The sequence below is a fragment of the Nicotiana sylvestris genome, chromosome 7 (assembly GCF_000393655.2).
Source record: "Nicotiana sylvestris chromosome 7, ASM39365v2, whole genome shotgun sequence".
In the NCBI taxonomy this organism is placed as follows: domain Eukaryota; kingdom Viridiplantae; phylum Streptophyta; class Magnoliopsida; order Solanales; family Solanaceae; genus Nicotiana; species Nicotiana sylvestris.
The window spans coordinates 33829137-33856799 of NC_091063.1; the positions used below are offsets into that span (position 1 = coordinate 33829137).

At 40.2% G+C, this 27663-nt stretch overlaps 3 protein-coding genes across 3 annotated transcripts; all 3 read left to right on the top strand.

Annotated features, from left to right (window-relative positions):
* Positions 1-9841: 9841 nt before the first annotated feature.
* LOC138872969 (uncharacterized) lies at positions 9842-12307 on the top strand. The gene is made up of 4 exons (XM_070151391.1): positions 9842-10292; positions 10867-11627; positions 11847-11925; positions 12018-12307. Exons 1-4 carry the CDS (start codon positions 9842-9844, stop codon positions 12305-12307), a joined length of 1581 nt encoding a protein of 526 aa, XP_070007492.1.
* A 2552-nt stretch (positions 12308-14859) lies between these two features.
* Positions 14860-15285, top strand: LOC138872970 (uncharacterized). Its single transcript, XM_070151393.1, has one exon. The coding sequence runs from the start codon at positions 14860-14862 to the stop codon at positions 15283-15285; it is 426 nt and encodes a 141-aa protein (XP_070007494.1).
* Positions 15286-15306: 21 nt separating this feature from the next.
* LOC138872971 (uncharacterized) lies at positions 15307-24982 on the top strand. The gene is made up of 3 exons (XM_070151394.1): positions 15307-15479; positions 23704-24132; positions 24805-24982. The coding sequence occupies exons 1-3, from the start codon at positions 15307-15309 to the stop codon at positions 24980-24982; spliced, it is 780 nt and encodes a 259-aa protein (XP_070007495.1).
* The last annotated feature ends 2681 nt before the right edge of the window (positions 24983-27663 follow it).

Here is a 27663-nt window from a genome sequence, read left to right on the forward strand (position 1 = left end):
TCCAGAAAACTAATAAGTAGTGAAAGCGACCCTGCTGGTCTACAGAATACCCGTTGTACGAAGCAACCTCTGACACTAATCCAAGAAACCCTGGGCATCCTCGACCTCTGCACCACTGAAGGTCGGAGGCTGAAGTCTACAAAACCTCTCCAACCTACGTTGCTCGTCTTCTAGCATGGTAGGAACTACATAGTCCTGATTAACTTCAACCGGCTGGGATGGATGTGCCCCCAGCGTTTGATGTCCCTACATGACCTGCTCAAGTGTGCGAGCAGTGGGAGTCTGATTGCCTCCCGTGGCCTGAGAAGTAGTTGTGGCTACAGTAACTGAGACCGCTTGGGCTAGGCTAGTGCAAACTGATAGAATCTGAGCCAAGGCCTCCTAAAGACCCGGAATCACAATGGGCACAACTGGTGCCTGAGCTGGTGCTGCTGGAGCATCCATAACTAGGACCTAATCCTGAACTGGGGTGGCTGGTAGATCTGCAGGTGCTGCCCTAGCTGCTGTGCGGGCCACACCCCTACCTATACCGCGACCACGACCGTGTCCTCAGACTCTAGTGGCCACAGTTGGTGGTACTGGTGGTCGTCCATCTTGACCGGTAGCACGTGTCCTCACCATCTATGAGAGAATATAATAGTAGAAGTTTAGTACTCGGATCATCAAATTCGCACGACAAGACTTTTAAGAATATGAGGTTTTTCCTAAAGTTATGTAGCCTCTCGAAGATAAATACAAACGTCTCTGTACCGATCCGCGAGACTCTACTAAACCTGCTCATGACTCATGAGACCTATATAACCTAGGCTCTAATACAAACTTGTCACGACCCTAAACCCGGACACGGTCGTGATGGCACCTCTCGTGAAGACAAGGCCAACCAACACTTACCCGTTTAAGTTTTAAGCAGTTAACAATGAGAATTAAGTCTAAAACATTATAAATGACCCAATATTTAAGCAGTCAATAGTACAATATGCAAAAGAAACAACCCAACACAGCCCGATACCGGGGTGTCACTAGGCATGAGCATCTAAAAATCTGGAATAAGATAAGAAAGTCTACAGAGTTCAATACAAATCCAAAACAAAGAGAAGTAAGATAAGGGAAGAAGCTCTGGGCTACGAACGCCGGCAGCTACCTAGAGAATCTTCGGATCCGCCTGAACTGGAAAGATCAAAACTCGGGAGCAGGACCAGATGCGCCTGAATATGCACATAGGGTATAGGGAGTAAAGTGAGTACTCCAACTCCGTGAGTAATAATCGTAAATAAATGACTAAGAGCATGAAATCACGTAAGGCACATTATAGGATATAATGAAGAAGTAAAACAGGTAAGAACAGTGATTTAGTGAAGATACATAAAATCATATAAGTTCAGTTTAAACCTCAAGAAATGCCTATTCAATAATTAAACAGGTAAATGACAGAAAAATAAGACAGATAAGCACATAAAAAATTGCCCCTCGGGCTAAAATGTCAACAATACCAGTCCCTAGGGCTATCTCTCACATCTTAATGGGTACCCGAGCTCACTGGGGTATGTAGACTCCTGGAGGGACCCTTACGGCCCAAGCGCAATATAAAGCCATCTCGTGGCATCATCACTAGGCTCTCGGCCTCATATCAACAAGCCACCTTGTGGCGTGCATATCTCAGGCCCTCGACCTCATAATCATAACCAGTGTTTCCTCAAAACATAGGCCCTCGGCCTTACTCAGTCAAAATCCTCAAAAGCCACCAGGCAATAGTAAAACATGATTCTAAGCTCAATATCATTTAAAAGATCAATTAATTGTTAAAATAGAGTAAACTTGGCTGAGCATGAGAACATTCGAATATAACAATGAGTGAGTTCAAGAATAAAGTTAAAACAGTGAGGAAATATCAATGAAAATCCCCGAAGGTATCAAATAGATAGCGCGAGGCCCAAATATGGCATTCAGCCCAAATCATGATGACAACAAATAGATTTTAGTCAAATACGCGGTAAAATAATCATTCGGGACGGACTAAGTCACAATCCCCAATAGTGCATAACCCCAAGCTCGTCATCAAGCATGTGAGTCACCTCAATATAGCACAACGATGTGCAATCCGGGGTTTCATACCCTCAGGACATCATATACAATCATTACTCACCTCAAACCGGTGCAAACACTAGCCCGCGATGCCTTTTCCCCTCGAATCCACCTCCACTCGCGTCGAATCTATCCATAATCAGAATCACAGCGTCAAAATATGCTAAGGGAATGAAGCCCAAGCGAAAATAATCACTTTATAGCATAAATCCCGAAATTACAAAAACCCGACCCCAGGCCCACATCTCGAAATTCGATAATTTTTATTTCAATAGATTCCTTATCTCCCCATGAGTTCATACATATCAAAAATTCTGAAATCCGACCTCAAATGGTCCTTCAAATCCTCAACAAAGGTCTAAGTTTCCAAGGCCTAGTTTCCCCAAACTTTGATCCTTAAATTCCATTAATTACAAGCCTAATCCATGAAATAATACCATACGAATGAGTTTTAGGTCCAAAATCCTTACCTCAATAAAGTTCCCTTGAAATCCTCCTTCAAAATTGTCCAAAAAGCTCCAAAGCCAACTTAGAAATGGTGAAATAGCTCAAAAATTGTGAAGAAACAATTTATACCTTCTAACCCAGGCTTTTTCACATCTGCGGTCAATCCACCGCATCTGTGGTACCGCTTCGGTGGTCAAGACCACTGCATTTGCGGTCTTCTCTTAAGTTCCCATTTTTTCGCATCCACAATTCAATATCCGCACATGCGCCATCGCAGGTGCGGTCGTCCTAACCACTTCTGCGGTTTCTGCCTCCCTAGATCCTTTTCGCTTCTGCAGTTACCTTCCTCGCACCTGTGGCATCACACCTGCGGCATTGCACCTGCGGTCCCCAATCTACAGGTGTGGAAATACCAGAAGCAGAAAAATCTGCAGCCTCATCAAAATCTCAAACTCTCCGTCAACCATCCGAAAATCACACCGAGGCCCCCGGGACCTCAACCAAAAGCACCATCATATCCCAAAACCTTATTCAAACTTATAACAATCTTTAAAATGCCTCAAGCAATATCGAATCAACCAAAACTCATTGGAGTCAAACCAAAGTTTCTAAAATATTCTAACATTACGCTTTTGAACAAAAACCCAACCAAACCAAGTCCGAATGACCTGAAATTTTGCACACACATCCCAAATGATACAACGGAGCTACTGAAACTCTCGGAATTCCATTCCGACCACTATATCAAAATCTCAGCTATCAACCAAAAATCGCCAAAATACCAACTTCACCAATTCAAGCCTAAATGTACTCCGGACCTCAAAAACTCATTCCGATCATGCTCCTAAGTCCCAAATCACCTCCCAAAGCTATCCAAACCATCAAAACTCACATCCGAGCCCTCTAACACATAAGTCAACATCCAGTTGAGTTTTCCAACTTAAGCTTCCTCAAAAGAGACTAAGTGTCTGAAACCTTACCAAATCCTTTCCGAACTCGATCCAACCAACCCGATCGCATATAGAATCGATAGACAAATCAATAAGAAGAAGAAATGGGAAAATGGAGTAATAACTCATGAGACTATTAGCCGGGTCGTCACAGGTATTCTGGCTATAACCAAAATCTTATTGCTTTGGAGGATCGAGATGAAAACAACCTTTACATGTCCCTATGACACTTTTACCTTCAAGCGGAAGCCATTTGGTTTGTGCAATGCACCTGCAACTTTTCAAAGGTATATGATGGATATCTTCACGGACATGGTGGAGGATTACCTTGAAGTTTTCATGGATGACTTCTCGGAGGTCGGAAATTTTTTTGATGATTGTCTCGCAAACTTGGATAAAGTATTGGCAAGATGTGAAGAAACAAATTTAGTATTGGTATAAATGTCATTTCATGGTCAAGGAGGCATTGTCCTTGGCCACAAGATCTCAAAGAATGGCATTGAAGTTAACAAGGCAAAGATTGAGGTGATTTCTAAACTTCCACCTCCAACTTCGCTGAAAGGCGTGCGGAGTTTTCTTAGGCCACGCGGGGTTTTACCGGCGTTTCATCAAGGATTTTCCTAATTTGACAATTACTCCATTATCAACGCTCCAAATTTGACTATTTCTTTTAAGTTCATGTGCGATGCAAGTGATGTAGCGGTGGGGGTTGTCTTGATACCCAATTTTTCCCTATATATTTTTAATATGCAAAATACTTTCAAAATAGCATATGTATGCATATATAAGCATGTCCAAGGGTTTTATTATTTTTCCACATTTTTAAATGTTTTTAAAATGATTTATTTCCCCTTTTTTATCCAAAAAGATCTCAATATTTATTTCTAAAATTATTATTTTTGATAATTCTTCTATTGAATTTTTATAGTTATTCCAAACTATGGAAAAAGTAATTTTTTATATATTTTTACAATTTCATTTAGTATTTTGAGGCTAAGTTGCACATAATTACAATATTAGCCCTTTGAAGGTTTAATTATGTGTTATACATATAAAATTGGATCCTGTATTTTTAAATTATTATTTATGTGTTATAAATCATTTTGGCCTTTTAAATTAATTTTCAGAAACCATTTACTATATTTTATAAATTAAAAAGGAGAAAATGGCTATTTAAATTTTAGCCAAATTGGCTTTCAAATCTAACCCAAATCAAAACCCAATTCCCTGGCCCAATTTCTAATTAAACCCGACCATAACCCTTTTAAACCTTACCCAAACTCGGATCCCCACCTACCCCATATAATCTGGGTCGTTGATTAGAATGATCAACGACCACCATTCCACCTGCCTAAAATAAACCCAAATGACCCCCTTAACCTAATTCATTTCCACCAACCCACCGCCCTTGAATCCCCTTCCTCTCCAATTCTTTCTCCAACCTCACCCAAACCCTAGCTGCCGCCACCCAAACTAACCCTAATCCTCTTCGATTCTCACTCAATCCATGGACTACCATGGTTGTTTGAGACGTGTACCGGTCGCCTATGTCTCTTGGTTGCATGTTTTCGTGATTTCATGGAAAGATCTCGAAGAGATCTAGTCCAGACTTTTCTCAACTTCTATCCATTATCTTTTCCCGGCCATCCATGACCGTTCAAGTCAGATCCATGGCTTTTCCTGCTAGATTAGTAACTTTTCGAAGTTTTTCTCACTTTCTCTGGGTTCTCTCAAACCCTAGTTTTTAGAGCTTTCCGATTTTCTTTCAGATCTGTCTTAGATCTGTGCATGTTATGAATCACTTGATGTTTTTCTCAAAAAGTTCTTCGATTTCTTTCAAAGTGACTCTTAGTCTTCAACGATTAGGGTTTTCTTAACCTCTTTTTAAAAAAGACTTTTTCTCCGATTTTCAATGTTGTCTTATAATTTTACTATGTTTAAACGGTTTGTTTATGTTCTTCTTCTACCTGGTTTGGTTTGTTGAAAACCATAAGTACCTTTGGTTTATCCGGGGTTCTGGAACTGTCTTTGTTTGTTTGTTTCGATTGAGTTCTTTGTGTTTAGATCTTTTTCTTTGTTGACTGATTCTGAGTTCTTACCATTTTTTAACTCGACTTTGTTAAACCCTTAATGTCTTAAAGGTTTTCCTCACTTGTTTCTGAGAGTCTTTAAAAAGATCTCCTTTACCTATTACTATGTGTTAGACTAGTTTCTTCATTTTTGGTTCTATGCGACTACTTGACTTGTTGATTACCATGCTTCGAGTAATCCTTAGCCTGCCCATGTCACCTTTGTTTGATTGTGTTCATCCAGTTTGCTTATTTTTGTTTGACCCTGCATGTCTGATGCACATGTTCATTCTTTTCTATTTATATGTCGAAGCGCAGAATCATGACTCCTTCGTGATTGATCTTGATTTCCTTAAGTTACGGTTTGATTGCAAGGTTTCTTATAAACCCTTAATTTTACTCATTTGTTTTAATTGATTGATTCCCTTCCTTTATTTGTTGTGATTTTTCACCCCTACCGAATCCTTTATATTTTGTACCTAGACTCAATTGTATACTCTATAATCTTACTATCCCTTATATGGTCAGAAATCAATCTTCCTCAAACTGATTTTCTTTCCTTAGTTATCCCTATTGGTATCCGCGAAGCAGTAATTCCTTGATTAAAGGGAAGTACTTGCATTAATGGGATTCTGATTGTGATTATTTCCATATTTGTGTTAAACCTTTACTTGTTACCTTTTTTTTTACTTGTTTTCAAAGCTATAAATACCCTACCCTCTCTTCTCTAAAGACACGAACAACTGTGTTTAAAAACACACACTTACACATTCAAACTCTCTTTCTTTCTCTACTACTTGTGTTACTGCCTTGTCTAGCCGGCTGAAAGCCAAGGCTAGACTGTGGAACTCTCATTGCTTTACTTTTTTTGCACTTTGCTCCTTCAACTAGTATGTTCTCAATTTAAATTCTGAAACTCAACTCTATGTGTTCCTTTGTTTGTCAATCCTTGTCCCTTTCTACACTAACTTAATGGCTCATGCTGTTAAATTGCACCTTTTGTTTACTTCTTTACTCAGCATGCTTAAAATTCTGCCCTACTTTGTTCCAAATATGATCAGCATGTTTACTTGTTCCTGTTTATGTCCCTCAACTAGCATGTCTCCTAATGTACTTGATTCATGACTAATTATGTGTTTCTGATTTGGGTCCTCTATGTCCCCAACCCCCCTATTTCCCTGTTTGTAACTGCTGAAGTTGTACTGTGGACCTATTCTGTATGTGTTGATTCCCTACCCCCTTTTCAAAACTATTTTCCCCTAAGCAACTCTTCTGTTGTTGTTGCAATTTACTTCGAACCAATCATTTTTCAAAACTGTTTTCCAACTCAACTCTCCTGAATCTATGTCAATCACTCTCAAATGTACTCTTAAAATATTAGGTTCTGCCCATTTTCTATGAGCCTTGCTTTGGGACCCTTGAGATCCCTCTGAACCTGGACACATAAGAGTTGTCCCTTCCACACTACTCTCACTCTCTTGATTATGCAATTTGGGTGTGAGCACTGCTCGGGCTCCCTTGAGGTCCTTATGGGACTCTGAAATATCCAGATATGAGAAAGGCTTGGGAACAATATTGGCGTTTGAGGTAGTTTATTACATAACTCAGAGAGGAAGTCTGAATCAGGCTTCCTATAGTTGTAACTTTTTATTTTTCCTTTCTTATGCAATTCTATCACATAGTCTGTAATAATTTGTAAACAAGTATTGGGGTGGCTAGTGAAAGGGGATGGAAAAATATGCATGCTATAGTTGTTAAAGGGTAGAAAGCATGTTATTAGGTTTATATTCCTAATTGTGCAATAGAAACCATGTTTAGGATTCATACCTGCATTAGAAAACCATGTTCTTAGGATCTATGTTTTCTTGCTTCAACACTTCATTCATTAGTCAATGCTTTATGTCTATTACTTAAAAATCCTGCTCCTAGGGGAATAACAACACTGGTATAAAAAAGTTGTTATTCTGCAACCTTGTGTACATTTAGAAATCATGCCTTGGGGATTCAGTTTTCAACAACCTTGTAATTTGCATGTGCATATTAGATACCATGTTCTAGGATCCTGTTTGCATTCTGTTTAAAATGGTTAGTTAACTACTGATTCATGAAAAGGGTAGTAAAGCAATAATTTTCACACTGTGATGTTTTCTGAATAAAATTGGCAACAGTCTCTACAACAAGAAAAACATGTTTTAGGTAATCAAAATAATCTCCAAACTATCTTAATGACTTGGAACAACTGTTGCATCTCGCTTTGCGCCTAGGCAAGCCTTAGGTAATAACTTAAATAAATTGGAATTGCCTTTGTTTAATTATTAACTGTTAAAAAATCAGTAGGCAAACCTGATTCGAACTTCTTTTCTAAGTCATGTGATAAATATGGTTCTGATGTTACCACTTAAACACTCTACTTTAGGATTTTGAATTCAGACCTTAATAGTGTATAAGTCATGCTATCAATGTGCATTATCTGTGGAGGTATAACTAAGCCTTCTACTTGCTTATATGTTCCCCCCCCCTAATTTCAATCTTGTGTGTTTTTATATGTCGCTTTAGTATTTTGCCTTTAAACCTGAGGGTCTGCTTTGAACCTCCTTCTTATAGGAAAAGGAGTCCTAAATTCCTCCGGGGCTGATAGGAAAGGACGGGTAAAACCCCATAGAAAACACACAAGAGGGGATACACGTTAAAAATACCCTCCGCTCACGGGTACTAGTCTAAAACCTCATAGAAGCCTTACTCTGTTAAATTGTGCATGCATCATGGTCAAACCTAGCCGGGTCAGTTACGTCGTCCACATAATGATTCTTTAAGATAGCCTTGTCCAAAAGTCCATTGGGTTTCCCTAAACCCAAACAGACATCATCACGTTCTGTGCATTTATTTGGAGAACTAAATGCTTTATGCTAATTGTTGATGTTAAATAGTCGAGTCCGGTGGGGATATGGTCTTAACCCTCTTGTTTTGCAGAAAATGAAGAACGAGGTCCCGACTTCAGTATGTTAGCACACCCCCACTCTTGCTAGGTTGGTGGAGGAGTCTTCCATCAAATGACCAAATCAATGAGTGGAAAGAGAGGTCCACCAAAGCTAGCGAAAAGTTGGAATATCTAGAATACAGTCTGCTGGAATTGGAAGGAAAAATGAGGAAGAGAGTCACCGACTGCCGGAACGCTGAGGGAGACGAAGGAGAACACCTGGAAAAGGCATTTTTCCTAGTGAACCTACGCGAACTGGAGGATTTAATCAACGAGAACATTCAACCCGAGGAAGGTCCTTCTGGGATCAAATTGATAGGAGTTTGCCTTTTTCGCTTTATGGATGTATTAAGGCCAATGGCCATTATTAACTTTTATTTCTTGTTTATTTAGTGTCGTTTTGGGATTCGTCTATTTCTATCAATAATGAGGCATTTAGCATTCTAAGTTTTCCAAATGAATTTGTCGCTAGGCCTACCTCAGGCACAAAAAGGTTCCCAAATTAGGACACGCTTTACATTCCCGCACTATGTGTTTAAATATTGCAAAACGTTTTATCATCCTCACTGACTCGATTACCTTTTGTTTTATTTTTGTTTTTTATTATTCCCCTCCAAAGGTTAGTTCGTGTACTCTGGAATCATCATATTATTTCACAAGATCCAAGGGCCCTCCACCCACTCCTCCTCTTAGTCTTATCAAAGGCAAGAACAAAGGCAAAATGGAAGATTTAAGCAACATCAGGAAGGAGAACACAGCCGAACGGGTAGAGGCCACTGATAGCCAGGGTATTCAGTTTCCAAACGAGAATGTGTCGCAGCTTGAACAGAAATTGTTGAAGTTCCAGGAAGATCCTATCATTTTCCCTCAACACCCCAGGTGTCAACTTACCCAACACTCAAAACCCTACACCTCCTCAAAAGATCCCAAAACAGTAGAATCATCCCGCACCTCAACATCACACAGCTCCACTAAAGAACCAATGTAACACCTGCCATACCCCAAACAACACTCTACTACTCATCCTAGAACCTCAAAACTCCATAAACAACTATTTCCACACCCATACACCAGGCCACCATAATACTCCTATTTACGTGGAGACCATGCCATACTCTACCCAACCTATCTCAGGCGCACTTGAGTCTAACAAAAAGGATCTGCTTATCAGGAACTTGGCCGAGGAACTTAAGAAACTGACCAACCAGATTAAGGGCATTGAGGGAAGCAAAGGAATCGAGGGGTTGAACTATGAGGATCTTTGCAAACAGCCTGATGTCGAACTACCCGAGGGGTATAAACCTCCTAAGTTCGAGATGTTTGATGGTAGGGGTGATCCAAGGGTCCATCTGAGGACATATTGCAAAAAGCTAGTTGGATTATGGAAAGATGAAAGGATCCGTATGAAGCTGTTCATGAGGAATTTGAAGGGATATGCATTATCTTGGTACATCAGCCAAGATCCCAAGAAGTGGTCAAGCTGGGTAAGCATGGCATTGCACTTTATGGACAGATTCAAGTTTAATATAGAAAATGCACCAAACGTGTTCTATATACAGAATTGGAAGAAGAAGCCCACGGAGATGTTTCGCAAGTATGCTACTCGCTGGAGGTCCGAAGCTGCTAAGGTCAGACTTGCCTTAGAAGAGGAACAAATGAACAAGTTCTTTGTCCGGACTCAGGACCCACAGTGCTATGAACGGCTGATGATGATTGAGAACCATAAGTTCTCCGTCATTATCAAATTGGGTGAAAGAATTGAAGAAGGTATCAAAAGCGATATGGTTACCAACTTCGAGGCCTTGCAAGCTATAAATAAGGCCTTACAGTCCGGTGGTGTGTCCAAGAAGAGGGACGTAGGGGTCGTGATGGTTGCACAAAGGACCAAGTCTCCCCTAAAATACCAAACTTACCCAACACCTCCACTCATATATCAGCCAACCCCAAATTACCAAGCACCCTCACCCTCATACCAAGCTCCGCCACCAACTTATCAGTCATTTCCACCTCCTACATATCAACCTACTTCACCCAGATACTCCCAACCTGCTCATGTCTACCAAACCTATAACTCTCAACCATCCCACTATCAATCACCCCCTGCATGCCAAAAATTTCCCTAGAGCCCGACCTAATTTTTATCACAGACCTCCAAAACAATATACAACCATCGCTGAACCCATCGACCAGCTGTATGAGAGGCTCAAAGTTGTTGGTTATTTCACCCCCATCCCTGCTGCAACCCCTGAGAACCCTTTTCAGTGGGTTAACCCAAACAAATCTCGCGCATACCACTCCGGCATAAAAGGGCACACCATCGATGAATGTCGCTCCTTGAAAGACAAGATACAGCCTTTGATTGATAACAAGATCATTGTGGCAAGGGAACCCGCTCCAAACATCCGCAATAGCCCTCTGCCAAACCATAAGGGTGGAGGTATCCACATTATTGAAATAGAAGATGACTGGGATCCCGAGGGATCAATCGGGTTGATCATAGAAGGTGATGACCCAAAGAAACCAACAATTACTCTCAATCCAATCATAGTCCAGATCCAACCATCTGAGGAAGCTGAGGTGAATATGTCTGTACCTCTTGAGTTTGAAGCAGCGCCATCTGCAAAGACATTGGCATCTATTGAGGTTGAATTCGTGTCTCCGACAAATGCACCCGCACTATTTGAGGTTGTAGTCTTGCCACCCAAGGCACATGTTCCATTCGGAGTGAGGATGGCCGTGCCGATCCTAGTGGCAATGGCAACCATGATACCATTCTATACAAATGTCGTACCCTGGGACTATACAGTGGATGCGAGAAGGAAAGGCAAGGTCAAGTTCGAAGAAACTGTCGCTGCACAGGGTATGACACGAACTGGTAGAGTCTATACCCCTGAACACCTAGCTGAATCAAGCAAGCAGGCTTCCAATCGTCCGCCCCTCATTGAGACAAGTCCGGACGACCTTTGGAGGAAGATACAAGCCAAGGAATATTCGGTCATCGACCAGTTAATCAAGACATCGGCACAAATATTCATTCTCTCTTTGCTGCAAAATTATGAGGCGCACAAGAATGCTCTGTTAAAAGTGCTAAGTGAAGCATACGTACCAAGTAACATCACCGGCGGGGAAATGGCTAACATGGTAGGACAAGTGCTGGAGAGCCATAAGATCACCTTTCATGAGGACGAGCTGCCACCTGAAGGGTTGGGGCACAACAAAGCACTACACATCACCGTGCAATGCGAGGATTATTTTATCACCACAATCTTGATCGATGGAGGTTCCAGTCTTAATATTTGTCCACTTGTAACACTTAAGAAGCTGGGTAAAGGGCTGCATGAGATAAAAGATGGAGCAATCAATGTGAAATCCTTCGATGGTTCTCAGAGGTCCACCATTGGTGAGATTATTCTATGCTTGCAGATGGCACCAATATGGTTCGAGGTCGTTTCCAAGTGATAGATGTGCTAGCATCTTACAACTTACTGCTAGGATGGCCATGGATTCATGTTGCTGGGGCCGTAGCATCAACGCTGCATCAGGCAATAAAGTATGAATGGAATCACCAGGAAGTGATCATTCACGGTGACGGTGGTAACCCTATATACAGTCGCCAGACCATTCCTTCAATCGAGGGAAGAAGGAAACTGGGTGGAAAGACTTACCACCACATTGAATGGGTCAATGCTATCGACAAAGACAAATGGTGGGATAACAAAATCGAGAGTATACTGAATTGGAGCGGGTACGAACTTGGCAAAGGGCTCGGCAAGAACCTCTAAGGAATCTCTAAACCCATAAAACTCAAGAAAAATGGCACTACTTTCGGTCTGGTATATGATTACACCTGGGAAGAATTTGATAACTGGTCGCCACCATGGCACGGTCCTTACTATCCACTATAGCAGCCAATACCACATCTGGAGTAGACTTTCCAACAGGCTGATGTTATTTATGGGTCAAAAGAAGAAGAAGCGCTTGCGGTAGTGAAGAATTTGTTCCTAGAAGACAGTGATATGGATTGTTGTGTTATTCTCAAGGAGGAAGGGGAGGAAGGCCCTTCCATACAGGCTATGAGTAGAGGGGCATATCTCAATAATTAGACCATCAGGACAACCAAAGCTCGATGACCCTTGGGGTAGCAAGGCTAAAACAAGCATTATTCATTATTTTTACTAAAAAAATTCTTTTAGCTTTTTCAATTCCCGCAATAAGATCTTCAATGTTCAAAACATTTATTCAATTTATCAAAAGCATTTCTGATTTTTCTTATGAATTAATGTTATTGCTATCATTTTCTTTTCTTGCTTTACCAATACAACATTACTATTACTCATCTTGATGAACCAACGACTGTGACATGCAATGAGATAACGCAACAAACTGACATTGATACAGAGGAAGATGGCATACGTGACGAGATTGTCAAAGAAGTTGAGAACTTTGAGAAAAGACCTAAGTCCAACCTAGACGAGACCGAAATTGTCAACCGAGGAAATGTAGAAAACATCAAGGAAACACGAATCAGCATTCACCTATCGCCATCAGAAAAGAAAGAATACACAGAATTTCTAAAGGAGTATGAGGATATATTCGCCTAGTCATATGATGACATGATTGGTCTGAGTACATCTATTGTGGCTCACAAACTGCCAACCGATCCGATGCGTCCACCGGTAAAGCAAAAGCTCAGAAAGTACAAGCCTGATATGAGTTTGAAAATCAAGAAAGAAGTCAACAAGCAGGTGAAAGCTAAGGTTCTCAGGGTAGTAGAATACCCGACATGGTTAGCCAACATTGTGCTAGTTCCAAAGAAAGATGGGAAGGTCAAAGTCTGTGTCAACTACCGGGATCTCAATCGGGCCAGCCCGAAAGATGACTTCCCTTTTTCAAATATACACATCCTGATTGACAATTGCACTAAGCATGAGCTACAGTCATTCGTAGATTGCTTCACTAGTTATCATCAGATCTGGATGAATGAGGAAGATGTTGAGAAAACGGCTTTCATTATGCCTTGGGGAGTGTACTGTTACAAGATGATGCCATTCGGCCTAAAGAATGCAGGGGCCACCTACATGAGGGCCATGACTACCATCTTTCATGATATGATACACAAGGATACAGAGGTATATGTGGATGATTTTATTATCAAATCCAAGAAGGCCACTGACCACATAGAAGATCTAACGAAGTTCTTCAATAGACTGCGGAGATACAACCTGAAACTAAACCCCGCAAAGTGCGCATTTGGTGTTCCTGCTGGGAAATTGCTTCGGTTTATTGTAAGCCACCGAGGAATAGAACTGGATCCATCAAAAGTCAAAGCCATTCAAGAATTACCACTGCCAAAGAACAAGAAGGATGTGATGAGTTTCCTAAGAAGGCTTAACTACATCAACCGATTCATAGCACAATCTATAGTTATTTGCGAGCCAATCTCTAAGATGTTAAAGAAGGACGCCGCTCCTAAATGGACCGATGACTGCAAAAAGGCCTTTGACAGAATCAAGGTATACCTGTAAACACCACCAGTTTTAGTCACGCCCGAGCTAGGTAGATCCTTATTAATCTACCTTGCAATGTTAGATGGAGCTTTTGGTTGCATTCTAGGACAGCATGATGAAACGGGGAGGAAGGAGCGAGCCATTTATTATCTCAGTAAGAAGTTCATCTCGTACGAGGCTCTGTATTCTCTATTGTAACACACCTGTTGTGCTTTGACTTGGGTAGCTCAGAAGCTGAGACATACTTCTGTGCCTATACTACATATCTCATATCGAGGATGGATCCTTTGAAGTACATCTTTCAGAAGCCCATGCCCACCGACAAGCTGACCAAGTGGAAAATCCTGTTGAGTGAGTTCGACATTGTTTACGTAACTCAGAAAGCGGTCAAGGGACATGCACTAGGAGACCACCTTGCTGAAAACCCCGTGGATAGAGGATACGAACCCCTAAAAATGTATTTTCCTGATGAAGAGGTATCATTCATAGGAGAAGACAATGCAGAATCCTATGACAGCTAGAGAATGTTCTTCGATGGAGCAGCAAATTTCAAAGGAGTTAGCATAGGAGCAGTCCTAGTGTCAGAAACTGGTCAGCATTATACGATGTCTGCCAAACTCAGGTTCCCCTACACCAACAATATGGCCGAGTATGAAGCCTGCATCTTAGGACTCAAAATGGCCATTGACATGAACATTCAAGAGCTGCTAGTGATTGGAGATTCAGACTTACTTATACATCGTGTACGAGAAGAATGGGTAACCGAGAACTCCAAGATACTCCCGTATCTGCATCATGTACAGGAATTGAGAAAGAGGTTCACGAAGATGGAATCCCAGCATGTTCCCAGAGTCCAGAATAAGTTCGTCGATGCGTTGGCTACCCTATCATCTATCATACAGTATCCAGACAAGAATTTCATTGACCCTATTCGGGTGAAAATCCATAATCAGCCAGCTTACTGTGCCCATGTCGAAGAGGAAGTAGACGAAAATCCTTGGTTTCATGATATCAAGGTATATTTGGTAAAAGGAGAGTACCCGCAACTTGCGAATCCTACTCAGAAACGAACACTTCGGAGATTGTCCAACAACATCTTTCACAACGGAGGAATCCTGTATAGAAGGACTCCTTATTTGGGACTATTAAGATGTGTTGACGCAAAGGAAGCGTCCAGGCTATTAAAGGAAGTTCATGTTGGGACCTGTTGTCCACATATGAACGGCTTTGTCTTAGAAAAGAAGATACTCTAGGCTGGTTACTTTTGGATGACAATGGAAATAGACTGCAACCAGTATGTTCAAAAATGCCACCGCTGTCAGATTTATGCAGACATGATAAAGGTACTTCCAAATAAGCTCAATACAACGAGCTTACCGTGGTCGTTTGCCGCCTGGGGAATGGACGTTATTGGACCAATCAAGCCCGCCGCTTCCAACGGACACAGGTTTATACTGGTAGCCATAGACTATTTGACCAAGTAGGTCGAAGCAGCATCTTACAAAGCAGTAGCTAAGAAAATTGTGCAGACTTCGTCCGCGACCGCATTGTTTGTCGATTCGGGATTCCAGAGTCAATCATTACTGACAATGGTTCCAACCTCAACTGGGACTTGATGAAAGCTATGTGTGAATCTTTCAAGATCAGACACAAGAATTCCACAACCTACAAGCCTCAAATGAATGGAGCTGTAGAGGCCGCCAACAAGAATATCGAGAAGATATTGAGGAAAATAATAGAGAAGCATAAGCAGTGGCACGAGAAGTTATCATTTGTGCTCCTAGGGTATCGCACCACAGTCCGCACATCAACCGGGGCAACCCCCTATATGCTGGTTTACGATACAGAGGTTGTCATTCCCGTTGAGGTAGAAATTCCTTCCCTAAGGATCATACAAGAAGCTGACCTCGACGATGAAGAGTGGGTAAAAAGTCATTACGAGCAACTGGCCCTTATAGACGGAAAGAGAATGAATGCAGTTTTCCATGGTCAACTCTACCAGAATAAAATGTCTAGAGCCTTCAACAAAACAGTCAAGCAAAACAGTTCACACCTGGGCAGCTGGTGTTAAAGAAAATTTTTCCGCATCAAGATGAAGCCAAAGGCAAGTTCTCTCCCAACTGGCAGGGTCCATACATGGTTCACCGGGTTTTGACAGGAGGAGCCCTCATACTTGCAGAAATGGACATAGAAGTCTGCCCAAAGTCGATTAATTCAGATGCTGTCAAGCATAACTATGCGTAATCTTTATGCTTCCCTTATATATAATGTAAATTGAACAACGCCTAACCTGATTCCCGTTTAAGAGGGGATACGTAGGCAGCCTTGTGGGTTCGATCACAACTCAATAAAAATTTCATTTCTCCCACAATTGGAAACTGGGAAAGAATTTTGAGGAGGACCATCAAAATTCCAAAGTAATTTCAGTCGATCGTCGTACGAGCAATAGTCAAAAACATCAACCCATCAAACTGGGGTAGAATTTTGAGGAGAACCCTCAAAATTCCTTAGCAGGAGAGGTTGCAATGTTCTGAACTGCGTCACAGTCATTAGTTCATATAAAAACAATTTTTATTATACACTTATGTCATATTTTTACAAATCATGCATGTTTATTATTGAAACTGCTTTGTCTAGAAACGCTACCCCAATAATACAGACGGTATCACCATATCAAAGCCGAACGATTCAGGCAAAGCCAGCAAGGATACGAGCTAAACTTCCCCCTGCAAAACTCACGATTTTTCTTTGGATGCAGACATTAGGATTGCGAAATCATTAAACATACTGTACGCCCATGGAACAAACATTGTTCAAGAATATGACTCTCTGAACCGTTGCACTTGCCAACATTTGCTATCAGCACACACAAGAAATGCTCTGTAGTCACAATGCTCCCAGTAATCACAATGCCGCAATCTGCCATCAGCAAAGAAAACTCTACTGCCATTTGTTACTTTATTTTTGCATAAGGCTACCATTTTGCCTTCCGAGACTAAACGTTGTCTTCATCTGCATCTGCATTGTATAAGGCTATCATTCTGCCTTCCAATTTGAATAAGGCTACCATTCTTCCTTCCAATACTAAACGATGTCTCCATCTGCATCTGCATTGCATAAGGCTTCCATTATGCCTTCCAATTTGCATAAGGCTACCATTCTGCCTTCTGAGACTAAGCGCTGTCTCGATCTACATTCTTGCATAAGGCTACTATTCTGCCTTTCGAGACTAAGCGCTGTCTTCATCAGCATTTCTGCACAAGGCTAAGCTCTGCCTCCCACTTTTCTTCAAAACCAAGCATTATCTCAAGCACTATTTGTCTCGCTTTTCTTACGGGCTAAGCCCTGCCCTTCAATTCGCAAGACTAAGATCTGTCTTGTCTGCATCATGCTACTGTATCTTTCATGGGCTGAAATATCGCCAACTCATCCAAAGGCATCATCATTCGGAGGCACCATCTTCATAGCCCGAGAACACCATGTCATGGCCTGGGGATCTCTTTCAATATTTTGCATATCATTATTCAAAGTCGTCATGGTTCGGAGGAACCATCCTCATAGCCCGAGAACATCATTTCATGGCCTAAAAATCCTTTATCATACGCTTCATGGCCCAGGACATCATTTTCTAAGGACATCATCCTCATCGCTCGAAGACAACATTCATAGTCCAACGGGAATTTGCATCATGTTTAAAATTTACGCGCAATATATACTTTTATTGCTTATTTGCAGGTAACACGACGAGCAACGACCATCCTGGCAGGAGAGATATTTCTCTAGTTCCCACAGCCATATCAAACCTAACCACTTCTGTAAATCGTTCACTCACCCGGCTCTAGATATTGCGTCCGTTCTTGAAAAGTCTCCATCGGCAAACTCTGCCGACAGATCCTGAACTACATATGGCCTTATTACTGTAATACCAGGGATATGTAGGCAACTCAGAAGCCAGTGTGCCACCTAAATCTTCTTCAAACCATTTCACTCGGTCAAAATTGGCCATCATTTCTTTACCCGGAAGCTCTTTCATTCTTCCCGGGCAAAGAGGGGCAGCTATTGATACCCAATTTTCCCTATATATTTTCAATATGTAAAATACCTTCAAAATAGTATATGTATGCATATATAAGCATGTCCAAGGGTTTTATTATTTTTCCACATTTTTAAAGGTTTTTAAATTGATTTATTTCCCCTTTTTTATCCATAAAATCCCTATAATTATTTCCAAAACTATTATTTTTGATAATTCTTCTATTGGATTTTTATAGTTATTCCAAAATATGGCTAAAGTGATTTTTACATATTTTTACAATTTCTTAGTATTTTTAGGCTAAGTGTGCACATAATTACAATATTAGCCCTTTTAAGGTTTAATTATGTTTTATACACATAAAATTTGATCCTGTATTTTTAAATTGTTATTATGTGTTATAAGTCATTTTGGCCTTTTAAATTACTTTTCAGAAATCATTTACTATTTTTTATAAATTAAAAAGGGAAAAATGGTTATTTAAATTTTAGTCAAAGTGGCTATCAAATCTAACCCAAATCAAAACCCAATTCCCCAGCCCAATTTCTAATTAAACCCGAATTTGCATCATGTTTAAAATTTACGCGCAATATATACTTGTATTGCTTATTTGCAGGTAAGACGACGAGCAATGACCATCCCCGCAGGAGCGATCTTGCTCCAGTTCTCGCAGCCATATCAAACCTAACCACTCCCGTAAATCGTTCACTCACCCGGCTCTAGATATTGCATCCGTTCTTGAAAAGTCTCCATCGGCAAACTCCGCCGACGGATCCTGAACTACATACAGCCTGATTCCTGTAATACCAGGGATATGTGGGCAACTCAGAAGCCAGGATGCCGCCTAAATCTTCTTCAAACCGTTTCACTCGGTCAAAATTGACCATCATTTCTTTACCCGGAAACTCGTTCATTCTTCCCGGGCAAAGAGGGGCAGCTATTGATACCCAATTTTTCCTATATATTTTTAATATGCAAAATACCTTCAAAATAGTATATGTATGCATATATAAGCATGTCCAAGGGTTTAATTATTTTTTCACATTTTTAAAGGTTTTTAAATTGATTTATTTCCCCTTTTTTATCCATAAAATCCCTATAATTATTTCCAAAATTATTATTTTTGATAATTCTTCTATTGTATTTTTATAGTTATTCCAAAATATAGCTAAAGTAATTTTTACATATTTTTACAATTTCATTTAGTATTTTTAGGCTAAGTGTGCACATACTTGCAATATTAGCCCTTTTAAGGTTTAATTATTTTTTATACACGTAAAATTGGATCCTATATTTTTAAATTGTTATTTATGTGTTATAAGTCATTTTTGTCTTTTAAATTACTTTTCAGAAACCATTTACTATTTTTTATAAATTAAAAAGTGAAAATGGCTATTTAAATTTTTGTCAAAGTGGCTATCAAATCTAACCCAAATCAAAACCCAATTCCCCAGCCCAATTTCTAATTAAACCCGACCCTAACCCTTTTAAACAATACCCAAACCCGGATCCCCACCTACCCCATCTAATCTAGGCTGTTGATCATTCAGATCAACGGCCACCATTCCGCCTGCCTAAAATAAACCCAAACGACCCCCTCAACCTAATTCATTTCCACCAACCCGTCGCCCTTGAATCCCCTTCCTCTCCAATTTTCTCTGCAACATCACCCAAACCCTAGCCACCGCCACCCAAACTAACCCTAATCCCTTTCGATTCTCACTCAATCCATGGACTCACATGGCTGTTTGAGACGTGTACCGCTCTCTTATGTCTCTTGGTTGCCTGTTTTCATGGTTTCATGGAATATCTAGAAAAGATCTAGTCCAGACTTTGCTCAACTTCTATCTATGGTCTTTTCCCGGCCATCCATGGTCGTTCAAGTCAGATCTATGGCTTTTCCGGCTAGATCGGTAACTTTTCGAAGTTTTTCTCACTTTCTCTGGGTTCTCTGAATCCCTAGTTTTAAGAGCTTTCCAATTTTTTCAGATATGTCATAGATCTATGCATGTTATAAATCTCTTGGTGTTTTTCTCAGAAAGTTTTTCGATTTCTTTCAAAGTGAATCTTCGTCTTTAACGATTAGGGTTTTCTTAACCTCTTTTTAAAAAAGACTTCTTCTCCGATTTTCAATGTTGTCTTATGATTTTACTATGTTTAAATGGTTTGTTTATGTTTTTCTTCTACCTGGTTCATTGTGTTGAAAACCCTAAGTACCTTTGGTTTATCCAGGGTTCTGGAACTGTCTTTGTTTGTTTGTTTTGATTGAGTTCTTTGTGTTTAGATCTTTTTCTTTGTTGACCGATTCTGAGTTCTTACCATTTTTTAACTCGACTTTGTTAAACCCCTCATGTCTTAAAGGTTTTCCTCACTTGTTACTGAGAGTCTTTAAAAAGATGTCCTTTACCTGTTACTATGTGTTAGACCTGATTTCTTCATTTTTGGTTCTATATGACTACTTAACTTGTTGATTACCCTGGTTCGAGTAGTCCTTAGTCTGCTCATGTCACCTTTGTGTGATTGTGTTCATCTAGTTTTCTTATTTTTGTTTGACCCTGCATGTCTGATATGCCTGTTCATTCTTTTCTATTTATATGTCGAAGTGCAAAATCATGACTCCTTCGTGATTGATCTTGATTTCCTTAAGTTACGATTTGATTGTAATGTTTTCTTATAAGCCCTTAATTTTAATCATTTTTTTAAATTGATTGACTCCCTTCCTTTATTTGTTGTGATGTTTCACCCCTGATGAATCCTTTATATTCTGTACCTAGACTCAACTGTATACTCTATATTCTTACTATCCCTTATATGGTCAAAAATCAATCTTCCTCAAATTGATTTTCTTTCATTAATTATCCCTATTGGTATCCATTAAGCAGTAACTCCTTGATTAAAGAGAAGTACTTGTATTAATGGGATTCTAATTGTGATTATTTCCATATTTGTGTTAAACCTTTACTTGTTACCTTATTTTCTACTTGTTTTCAAAGCTATAAATACCCTACCCTCTCTTCTCTAAAGACACGAACAACTGTGTTCAAAACACACACTTACACATTCAAACTCTCTTTCTTTCTCTAATACTTATGCTACTGCCTTGTCTAGCCGGCTGAAAGCCAAGGCTAGACTGTGGAACTCTCATTGCTTTAGTTTTTCTACACTTTGATACTTCAACTGGTATGTTCTCAATTTAAATTCTGAAACTCAACTCTATGTGTTCCTTTGTTTGTCAATCCTTGTCCCTTTCTATACTAACTTAATGGCTCATGCTGTTAAATTGTACCTTTTGTTTACTGCTTTACTCAGCATGCTTAAAATTTTCCCTCCTTTGTTCCAAATGTGATCGGCGTGTTTACTTGTTCTTGTTTATGTCCCCCAACTAGCATGTCTCCTAATGTACTTGATTCACTAATTATGTGTTTCTGATTTGGGTCCTCTATGTCCCCAACCCCCCTATTTCCCTGTTTGTAACTGTTGAAGTTGTACTGTGGACCTATTCTGCATGTGTTGATTCCCTTCCCCCTTTTCAAAACTATTTTCCCCTAAGCAACTCTTCTATTGTTGTTTGCAAATTTACTTCAAACCAATTATTTTTTCAAAACTGTTTTCAAATTCAACTCTCTTGAATCTATGTCAAGCACTCTCATATGTACTCTTAGAATACTAGCTTCTGCCCCTTTTTTATGAGCCTTGATTTGGGACCCTTGAGATCCCTCTGAACCTGGACATATAAGAGCTGGTCTTTCCACACTGTTCTCACTCTCTTGGTTATGCAATCTGGGTGTGAGCACTGCCCGGGATCCCTTGAGGTCCTTAGGGAACTCTGACACACCCAGATATGAGAAAGGCTTGGGAACAATATTGGCATTTGAAGTAGTTTATTACATAACTCAGAGAGGAAATCAGAATCAGACTTCTTATAGTTGTAACTTCTTATTTTTCCTTTCCTATGTAATTTTATCACATGGTCTGTAATAATTTGTAAACAAGTATTGGGGTGGCTAGTGAAAAGGGATGGGAAAATATGCATGCTATAGTTGTTAAAGGGTAGAAAGCATGTCATTAGGTTTATATTCCTAATTGTGCAATAGAAACCATGTTTAGGATTCATACCTACATTAGAAAACCATGTTCTTAGGATCTATGTTTTCTTACTTCAGCATTTCATTCATTAGTCCATGCTTTATGTCTATCACTTAAAAATCTTGCTCCTAGGGCAATAACAACACTAGTATAAAAAAGGTGTTATTCTGCAATTCTTGTGTACATTTTGAAATTATGCCTTAGGGATTCAGTTTTCAACAACCTTGTAATTTGCATATGCATATTAAATACCATGTTCTAGAGTCCTGTTTGCATTCCGTTTAAAATGCTTAGTTAACTACTGATTCATGAAAAGGATAGTAAAGCAATAATTTTCACACTATGATGTTTTCTAAATAAAATTGGCAACAGTCTCTACAACTAGAACATCATATTTTAGGTAATCAAAATAATCTCCAAACTGTCTTAATGACTTGGAACAACTGTTGCATCTCACTTTGTGCCTAGGCAAGCCTTAGGTAATAACTTAAATAAACTGGAACTGCCTTTGTTTAATTAGCAACTGTTAAAAAATTAGTAGGCAAACCTGATTCGAACTTCTTTTCTAAGTCATGTGATAAATCTGGTTCTGATGTTACCACTTAAACACTCTGCTTTTGGATTTTGAATTCAGACCTTAACAGTGTATAAATCATGCTATCAATGTGCATTATCTGTGGAGGTATAACTGAGCTTTCTACTTACTTATATGTCCTTATATGTTCCCCCACTAATTGCAGTCTTGTATGTTTTTGTATGTTGCTTTAGTATTTTGCCTTTAAACCTGAGGGTCTGCTTAGAACCTCCTTCTTATAGGAATAGGAGTCCTAAATTCCTCTGGGACTGATAGGAGGGACGGGTAACAACATGTAATAAGAGTCGAGACCAATGCTCGCTTTAATTACATTTATGGGGTGGAAAAGGGTAGATATAGATATGATGACTGGTGCGCTAATACCACGTGTATCCCCTCTTTTGAGGAGTGTCATATCGGGTATTGCATTGATGTGATTCATCTTACAAACAAACCTAGGACACCCCCTTTATGTTTATAAGCATACTTAGATTATAACTCTTTTCACAACCTTGTTTTTTTATTAATCGTTTTTCAAACACTTGTGTATTTAAACTTAAATCTCCTCTTATTTGAGCGTCACTTGTTTATTTGCTAATTGCACAAATTCACAAAAAACTATCTGGCCGTTAACCACACTAGTGGATCCTGAGAGGTGCCTAACACCTTTCCCTTAGAATAATTTCAAGCCCTTACCCTATCTCTCGTTATCAAATGTAGTTATAGATAAACCGTGTAGGTTCCCTAACGCACCTTAAAAATCATTAAGTGGCGACTCTTCAAAAATACAATACCCATTCCCAAAAAGGAAACGAGTCATCACACCTCCATGAATGTCGAAACCCGGACTCCTCTCCGCGGAGGGAAAAAGGGGGGCGCGACAGGTTGTTCTGGGCCAACACATCAACAAGATTTTTCATCTGGTCTACTATGCTAGTAAGACCATGAATAGTGTCCCAGTCAACTATAATGTTACAGAGAAGAGCTCCATTCAATTGTGTTTGCTATTGAGAAGTTTCGCACGTACTTGATGGGTGCAAAAGTGATTGTCCACACAGATCATGCAACACTTCATTATTTTATAAGCAAGAAAGATTCCAAAGCGCGGCTGATGATATGGGTGCTTTCGTTGCCAGAGTTTGATATTGACATCCAAGATCGAAAAGGGAGTGAAAATCAAGTGGCGGACCACTTGTCTTGTTTGGAAGAGGAGGGGAGGCCGCATGATGGCCTTGAAATCAATGAATCCTTCCCCGATGAGCAACTTTTGGCTACTTCAATGAAAGAGGTTCCATGGTTCACGGATCTAGAAAATTTCCTTGTGAGTGGTATCATCCCGGATGAGTTCTCTTCAAACCAAAAGAAGAAGCTCAAACGGGATTGTGAAGACTATTATTGGGATGAACCGTACCTTTTTCGAATTTGTACAGATGGGGTCATTAGAAGATGTGTACCGGATAAGGAGTAATGTGAAATTCTTGGGGCTTGTCATTCTTCGCCATATGGTGGTCACTATGGTGGAGCAAGAACGGCGACCAAAGTGCTAAGTTGTGGTTTCTATTGGCCCACTCTTTACAAAGATACAAGTAATCTAGTTAAACAATGTGATGAATGTCAAAGGGCCAGTGGAATCTCAAAGAAAAATGAAATGGCCCTTACACCATTTTGGAGATTGATATTTTCAATGTGTGGGGTATTGAATTTATGAGTCCTTTTTTGACTTCTTGTGGAAACACCTACATCTTGATCACGGTTGATTATTTGTCAAAATAGGTTGAGGTCGTTGCTCTACCGAACAATGAGGCACGAAGTGTGGTGACGTTCTTGAAAAAGAATATTTTCACAAAGTTTGGTACTCTGCAGGCTATCATAAGCGATAGGCGGTCATATTTTTGAAACATGGCCTTCTATGCCTTACATACCAAGTATGGTGTCACTTATAATGTCATGACTCCCTATCATCCACAAGCAAGCGATCAAGTGAAAGTCTCCAACCGGGAGATAAAAAGTGTCCAAAACATTGAATACTAACCGGACGAATTGGTCCTAGAAACTTGATGATACTTTATGGGCATATAGGATGGCTTACAAAACACCTATTGGAATGTCTCCATATCAGTTGGTGTTCGGAAAAGCTTGTCATCTTCCTGTGGAACTTGAGCACAAAGCCATATGGGTTCTAAAGCAATTGAATCTTGATTTGGATGTCGCCACTAACTTGAGGGTGGCACATTTGTATGAGTTGGATGAGTTCTGATACCATGCATACACAAGTTTGTCCTTATACAAAGAGAAGATGAAATATCTTCATGACAAGTACATTTGGGACAAAGTGTTCAAAGAGGGTGATCTTGTATTATAGTTCAACTCACAGTTGAGGATGTTTCCCGGGAAGTTAAAGTCTAAATAGATTGGCCCACTTGATATTGTGGGTGTAACACCATTTGGTGCATTGGACTTGAAAAACAAGAACGATGAGATATTCCGAGTCAATGGTCACCGGGTGAAGCACTATCTGGGAAAAGTTGGTGATGGACACGTTATGGCGGTGATTCATTTCAAATGATAGTAATTTGCATCGTGCCCCGATGATAAATCAAGCGCTTCTTGGGAGGCAACTCATGTTTCTTTTTTTTCGTTTATTTTCTTCTTTTGTAGTTAGGTATTATTTTGTGCTAAATGGATTTGAAGTGTGTTGTAGGGTTGAGTGTGCTTTACAGGAAAAGTGTCAAGAAATTTGGCTAAGTGTAGAAAGAATTTCAGACCGCACAATTATGGTTGCTGCAGCAAAAAATCCTTTACGGCAGCACAATTACGTTGCAAACGACACAAAATTGAAGGAGAAAAAAAATCAAGTCTATAAAGTTGGTTTGCCAAAGAAATGGCTTATCTACAGCCGCAAGAAAAAATCTACGGTTCGCAACAAATTCTACGGCAGCATAGTAAATTTGGCGGACCGCAACAACAAAAGGGTTTCTAAGCCCTCAGGTAACAGAGTGCAGACCGCAATTGGAATTCTGTGGCCCCACTTACTCCTCTTTCCTTTAGAAAAACTCGACAAGTATAAATATAAGGCTTGAGGCTACTGTTACACTTTTTACCTCTCTAAGCATTCAAAAGTCTAAAAAAACTGAAATCATCTGGAAAATCATCTGCCACACACACTCAACATCTATGATCACTCATTTGCACTACTTCATATCTAGTATGCCTAAATTACTTATAGAATTTTTTAAATTTTAGTTTAATTTACAACTTGTTAGTTAGTTTTAGGCCATTTGTCATTAGAATTCAATTATGCAACCATGTAGGGTTAAAACTGTAGTGGGTCAATTAGTACTTGCTTTATGGGGAATGGGTATATAGGTTTTCATGATTATACACTGCTACCATGCCAAATTTGTGGAAAAGATGCAAATCTTAGAAATTTTAGGTAAGTTTAGTTAAGAATGATTATGCGGCTACAATAAAAAATGTGCAAACCGATACTTGCTTTTAGGTGTGTTCTTGTATATTTGCATTTGAATTGCAACTGACACTTGCTTTTGCTTGGTACAAAAAATGGTTAAATCTCGAGGTAGAGGTGACACTTCAAAGGGGAGGGTGAACCTTCCAGGGGTTGAGGCAAGAGTATTTTACCCCTCCCTCCAAAAGATAATCACAAAGAATGCTAAAATTGGATGATGGAGAAATGCAAAGCCCTCCGAATCTAGTTCTTATGTCCTGTCTGAGGAAGCATAGGAGGGAAACTCGGTTCAAGAGTGATCTGTCCAATAAAATCTATCAAGATGGTATCAACTCCGGGACAAGCCTTCCACATCTCAGAGCACTTCTGAAGATTCAAAAAGTGCTAGTCAGGATTCCAATCCCTCCTCTACACATGTCCCTGCGGCACCAATTACTACAGTTGATGACTTCCCCGATGATGGAAGGGGGGGGGGATACTACAGTTGCTGGCCTTGAAAGGTAAAGAAAGAAAGATGTATAGGAGGACTAGTTTGTCAGTTTAGCATCCTTCTCCAGCTTCCAAGAATGGTGGCTTGCGAGGCCGCTCACTCTTGAATGTCAGTTCCATTTGAAAGACTAGAAAATTACAACCCTACAGTCTTGAGACAGTTTACAGAGCGCAAAGGGTGGATGTGGTTCACCCAGAGCATGGGTGGATGCAAAGGAGTATATTGTCTGGGAATTCTATGCCAATGTGGTGCACATCAAGAAAGGGACAAATGTGACAAAAGTGAGAAACCTCAAGGTGTTATTTGACCAACATACCTTAAATACCTACTTGGGGTTTGATGATGTCGAGCCCACATAGTACTTGGAGAAGTGTTCACTCGAGGAGGTAGCCCGTCCTTGGTTAGCAGAGATGCTAGCAACTCCTGGGATACCACAACCACGGATCACAGTAGGGGTTCATATTCACCGGAACACTCTAAGCTTTGAAGAAAAGGGGTGGTAGGCCTTTGTCTGTAGCAGACTAGGCCCGTGCCAGAATGATACCTATCTTCCAATTCCATGGGCAGTTTTAGTTGCTTTTATCATGGCCGATACCCAATCAATGTGGGTGCTGTGATGTCGGCCAACATCTCTATGATCGCGAGGCAAGCTGACTCGTCTTACCCGTATTCCAACACTATTCCAAAGTATCTCATGGATGCAGGGGTATAGCCGAGGGATTATGATACGAATGTACGGCCGAAGAAGTCGTTCTCAGAGTACACTTTGATGGATACTATGAACCCAAATAAGAAGGTTCATCCTCCCACCAATGCGGGCCAATCTGATGAGCCAATTATGGTAGTTGAAGAGGTAGCTTCCATTACATCCTCTTCGGTCGAGCCTTCCTCCAGTGTCGCAGAAATGCCTCCACCACCATCTTCAGTTCCCACTGCATCTCCTACCACAAATTCCACGTCGACTTTGCAGCCGAAGCCTATA